Genomic DNA, 5,747 nt, shown 5'->3' on the forward strand with positions numbered 1-5,747 from the left:
GGCGCGCGCAGGGCTGGCTGCCGGCCAGAGGCACACAGCCCCTTTGTTTGCCCGGAGAAGTGCGAGGGATTATATTCCGTTGAGCTCACTCGGTCTCCCACTTCTTATTGTGCGGCAGACATGTAATCATCTCGTTCGAGGAGCTTAGTTAATTGTTTACCAAATAGGAAGGGTGATGATGGTCTCCTGGTAGGGAGGTGAGGTTGAGAGGGGTGTCGTGGAAAAGAGAGGGGGGGGGGGGCTTGTCCAGCTCCCAGATTAGGAGGGATTGAAGCCAAATTGTTACTCTGCAGCCCTAGATGGGCGACTTTGAAAGGCTCCACTGTCGCTCCTGCGAGCTGGGGATAGACAGCCCTTCCGAACCGGGAATTTGTACCTCCCCTCTGACTCTTATTAAACGTGCTTAAAAATGAAATGAAGCCTGCGAGCCTCGTTGGTAATTGTTGTGCAAATGCAATGCTCCCTCCAAGCTGTTGAACAGGCCAGTGCTCTGTTTACACGGAGAGGCAGCCAGCTTTCCAAGTGTAATGAGTCAGCTCGACGAACAGAAGGGGCGCAGAATTAATCTGGCATCCGTCTGGCCTTTTCTCAGTTAAACAGGTTTTCGAGGCTCCACGTGAATAGGTACCTACCCCGGCTACAAACAGCCACAAAGACGTCGGGAGTGGGCAGTGTTTTTTCCAGAATAAATCGACAGCGTGCAGGCCGTGAAACAGTTTTAGGGAGGCACGGGGAGCGAGGTGGGTTTAATTTTTGGCTGTTCAGGGGCAGGAGCAGAGCATGCCCTGCTCCCAGCCCTGCTGGCCCCTGCGCTCATCACCGGCGTGACTGGAGCTGCTCGGGCTTAATATCCTTTGCAAAGTGCAAATAAGTGTCTGTTGCCATCTGAATTTCCACTTCTTAATTTGCAGTGAATATTGAAGCGGATCTATTCAGGTGGCCGATTCCGTGTCCTCCTGCCTCCTCCCAGGCCCGCGCTCCGGCATTTGCTCGTTTCCCCTTTCTCTGCACTGTAATGAGCACCAGAAGGTGAAACCGAGGGGAAAAAATGCTTCAGCTTTACAAATTGGTTAACGATGGCTGACGGAGTGAGGTTCTCGAGGCTGTAAATGGCCGAAGCCGCTTCTAGAGGACGCAATTGCAGCGCCTGTGCCCCCGGGGATGCTCAGCGCTGCCGGCGCCGAGCGCGCCCGAGGACGGCCGAGCTGCCTTTTTAAGGTGCTGTTTTCAGTCAGCCCTTGTGGTGCTTGAACTTTGGCGCTTGTGCTGGGCTGCAGGCCCTGCAAATGATGAAGAGCAGAAATCTGGAGAGGCAGATTTCTGCCGTCATCCCCTCGCTCTAGCAGAAGATTTTCTGTTCTCTCTGTATGGCCATGCCGGGTTGGTATGTGGAATTTTCTGCACTTTCCCCCCTTGTTTTCACTTCTCAGCTGCAGCAATGAGGATCAGCCTGCTCGTGTCTTTTCCACTTCGGATTCTTCCCGGCTCTCGCATCCAGAAGGAAAGGGCTGGGGGCTGCTGGCTGGGAGCCCCAAAACTCAGCACGGCAGCTTGTCCCCGCATCGAGCAGAGGGGGGACACAAAGAGGCCTCAGTCCCCAAAGCCTCCGCTCCCGAACACGGGTAACTGTCCTCCCGTAGCCCGGGCGAGGGGGTTGGGGCAGAGGATCAGCGCCTTGCAAAGCAGAGTCTCCTGCTGGCAACGCCAGCGCCGGGATGTCGTAGCACTGTCTGTGCCCTGAGCTTTGGTCTGGGAGCTGGTGCTGCTGCGGGGCTGGGCTGGCGCCTCCGAATCACTTTTTTTTTTTAAACAACAAAACCCACAAACCAGCCCAAAGGGCCCTAAAGCCTCTGAAGCGTAAATTAAACATTTAAACTATGAAAGGATTTCCAAGGAACTTCTAAAATACACGGCTGATGAAAACACCGCGCCAGTGTTCCTCCAGCCTTTAACCCCCCGTCCTGCCCCGGCTGCCGCAGGTACGGGGACCCAGCACCCGGCGAGATGGTGCTGGGCTCTCCTGGTGCTGGCCAGGACGCTGTTTGAGGTCCGGGCTGCTTCGTCCCCCAGCCCCGAGCGGGGGGGAGGGGTTGGCTCCTCTCCTCTCCGCTGTTTTCCTTCTCTCTCCCCGCCCACAGAATTCCCATCTTGTGATGGAGCGCTGCATGACTTTGTTCCTGGACGATTTCCTGCAATTGTAGCTCTGCAGAGACCCAGCCGCTATTATAAGAAGTTAATGGGTGCAATGTGTGGTGTTGTCAGGTGGCAATTAGCTGTGGAAAGAGTGGTGGCTGTTTACACCCTTTCAGCATAAGTATGAGGAGACCTGTGCTGTAGGGATTGATGTGGGTCACTCCTTGGAGATCCGCTGTTGCATGGATGCTTTTTAGCCTCTGGTCTCGGGAGAGGAGATATTTTTGTTCACCTAAAAAGGCCTTGCCTGCCTTGGCTTCAGCCGGTGTTTCTGATCCCGTCGCAGGTCGTGCTTCGCTGTATTTCAGATGTCGGTTGTAACCAGGCAACACAAGGCAGGAGCAAGGAGCGCTTTGGTATTCTCCAAACTGCCTCACCTAGGCCACGGCGCGGCGGCAGCGCCGGGGCCGGGGTGAGGAGCCCGTGGCAAACGGCTCCGGGAAGGCTGTGCCCCCTTGGCGGTTTCTGGTCTCGTCTCATAGTGGTGACCCGTTCCAAAAGGGCGTTTTAGAAGCAGGTTTTGTAATTTAGCAATGCGCGTGTTGGTCCTGGAGTGTCTGGGAACTCAGCGTGACGGACTGGGGCAGCAGAGCTGTCCCTGCCCCAGACGCGTACCCAGAGGGTCTGGCCCCGTGGCCCCGCACTCCGGATGGAGCTGTGGCTGCAAGCAGCTTTATGTAGGCTTGCTGTGATGCTGTAGATGAAGAAGAGGAGAGATATTGCTCTCTGGGCACCGATCCACTTCAGGCTATCCCTCGCACATGACACAAGTGGTGTCTGCAGCTGCAGGTCCCGGCGTGCCTCCCGTGCGGAAGGTGGCAGGAGCCAGCGGCGGCTTTGCCCGCTCCGGTCTGCGGTGCACGGCGTTTGGAGGTGCTCTGCCATCCTGGGGTTGCCTTCGAAGAGTTCGGTGGGGGTTTATCCCCGTGGGAAGTGTCTTGCCTTTCCCCCCCCCCCCGTGGAAAGATCCTTTTGAGATATCTAACTTCTCTTTTCCTCTCTCTAAACAGACGGTTGATGATGAGGCGATGGCAGCATAAATGAAGATCAAGTAAGGAAGGCAGAACGATGCCCAAGGGTGGGTGTTCTAAAACACCACAGCCAGAAGATTTCTCTCTCAGCAACGACATGGTGGAGAAACAAACGGGGAAAAAGGTAGCGTCTTCGGTTCACTTGCCTTCCCTTAGGGATGCCGCCCCTTATGCCTGATGTCTTCAAGCCGTGGCAGTGTTTCATGTGGCAGGAGGTTGCCGTGGGCTGTCGTCACCGGAATCAAATCCGTGTATGGGCACTCCGCCAGCTGATGGGGTCCGCTGTATTTCTCGGTGGCTGCGATACTTCCCGGGAAGTGCTGCCGCCGTGCAGACCCGCCTCGGCCGAGCACTGGGGGGATGCTTTGCAAGATTCTCTGCTGCAAGTACCGTGCATTTTGCAGGCTTCCTGCGGTAAGCTGCGGAAGGACCAAGCAATGCGGTGATCTCGCAAGTGCGTGCTGTGCGAGGGAGGAGTTTCTCCTCCTCCTCCTCCTCCTCCTCGGGCTGTAAATGCCGCCTCTGTGTCAGCTTTGGCTGCTCTTGCTTCGCCCAGAAGTCTGGGCTCTGAGTGTGGCCTGACCAGGACTCAGCGTGTGAGCTGCTCCGCTGAAATTACTGCTTCTGGGGTTTTGTTTGAAGTGTTTAGGTTTTGACTGGGCTTCAGGTGAGGTTATGGAGATGAAATCTGAGTTGAAGGATAAATAAGTTCATGCTTCTCTTCATTCCCAGATTCTCGTTTTGCTCCAGACTTACACTCTGCCTCCTCTTACTCCGTTTTTTTTTCATCCTTCTCAGTATCGGCAGTTCCCAGTAAATAGTCGTGCAGAAAGCTGCGTAAAATGTTACCTTTACATAAAAATTAAAAGCTACATCTACTGTATTCTACTATGGAAACGACTACCATCCGCCTTCCTTTCACCTCCTTGCTCCAGGTTCTCAGCATTCCCCCAGGAGTTTCTGCCAGGCCCTGGGAGCCGAAGCTGAGCTTTGCCAGCAGCGGCGATGCCGCGTCGCTTGCTCTGTCGCTTCCCCTGCGATCCCACCCGCTGATGCCAGTAACTCCTCTTAGATTGAGGTCGTATTATTGACAAAACAAGGAAAATGACAATGGGAAAATCCCAGGCAGAAATTTGGGTATCGAGCGCACTGGTAGCGTCTGCCCCGTTCCCCTTTCCGTGTCGGCGTGCGTCCAGGAGCGGCGCCGAGGGCAGGAGCGTTGCAAGGGCACGGGCACTTTGCTGGGGCACGGCGTGGGGTTTGTCGGAGCGGGGCAAGAACCGGGAGCGGGGGTGTTGGAGGTGAAACGGCTGCCCTGTTGCATCAGGAAAACACCGGCGTTTACCCTGGCAAATGAGGCTGAGCCCGGCAGCGCAGGGTATGTAAATACAGGGTTTTGCCGGCGCTGTGTAAGAAGCTTAATGTTGGCGCAGGTGCTTTGGGAGGGAGAGGATCAGTTATAATATGAATCAGCTCCCATTTTATTTCATCCACTCGCGGCAGCTTAAAGGCTGCCTGTTATTTACAGAGCAGGTTTGTCGAGCGGTGCTAGGGACGCCGGGAACGGGAGTTATCTCCCGCTGGCTAAATAACTAGGACACAAATAATTTCATACTTCCCATTCAGAGGCGCTGGCGCAGGCCCTGCGCTGAGTGGTGTTGAGTAAGGATGGGGAAGAGCCTTTCTGCTCACTTCATTCTGGGCTTCTCAACGGAGAAGCAGCTTGCAGGCTCCCATCCTCCGGGGACCGAGCTGAGATCCAGCCTCAGAGGCCACGGTGCAGCAAATCGCCCCCTTTCTGGTTAATTCTGGAGCGTGAGCTGGAGCAGTGACTCAGGCTAAAAGCACTCGGTTAATGACCTCCTCCTCCCAGACGCGGTTGTACCTGCCTGTCAGGCAAGCCGCTGCTTTTAATTTATCTTGCTTTTGTCAACACTTTCAAAGACCCAAGCCTGCGACTTGCCGTGCGCTTGCCGGCGGAGGCTCGCAGGAGGCAGCTACGGCAGAGCCCGCGCCGCACGGGAGCGTGGCGGAGCAATAGCTGCGTCGCCACTTAAGTGTTTTCCTCCCAACGTGACCTTAATATCGACAGGGTTTTTCTGACGTTAAACGGTTTTTACGTGTTTGGGCTCTGAAGCTCTGGCGCCGAAGGCGGGTCACGGTGCCGGATGCTCGGCGGTCCTGGCGTCGCGGCGGGCTGAGCACCGTGGGAAACACACGAGTTCTGCGCTGGGATGTGTTACAGCCGGGCTCGCTGCCCCTTCTGCAGAGCGCCCCTGCTTCGGGGAAGAGGCTGCGAGCTGCTGCCTTTCCTCGTAAAGCTAATTAGGAGAGGGAACCCCTCCCAGCTCTGCTCCGTGCCCTTCCACGGGAGGGTCTCACCATTAACTGGTGAGGTCTCGCCTCCGCGGGCGCAGCCACCAGAGCGAAGTGGTTCACGGGCCGTGTCCCCGTTGCCCTCGGTGGCCGACAGCGTTGGATGCTTCATCTGCGTTGCTGCTGAGGAGCAAGGAGCTGTTTCTC

The 5,747-nt window shown here is 56.1% G+C and overlaps 1 protein-coding gene across 1 annotated transcript in view; it reads left to right on the forward strand.

Annotated features, from left to right (window-relative positions):
- ANKRD11 (ankyrin repeat domain 11) overlaps positions 1 to 5,747 on the forward strand; it is a 159,634-nt gene that overhangs the window by 103,163 nt on the left and 50,724 nt on the right. Inside the window, exon 5 of the mRNA XM_035890170.1 lies at positions 3,204 to 3,348. Coding sequence (XP_035746063.1) covers positions 3,262 to 3,348 — 87 coding nt within the window. The 5' untranslated portion in view covers positions 3,204 to 3,261. The remainder of the gene's footprint in view (positions 1 to 3,203; positions 3,349 to 5,747) is intronic.

The sequence above is a fragment of the Egretta garzetta genome, unplaced genomic scaffold (genome assembly GCF_000687185.1).
Source record: "Egretta garzetta isolate BGI_Z169 unplaced genomic scaffold, ASM68718v1 scaffold582, whole genome shotgun sequence".
NCBI classification, from domain to species: Eukaryota; Metazoa; Chordata; class Aves; order Pelecaniformes; family Ardeidae; genus Egretta; species Egretta garzetta.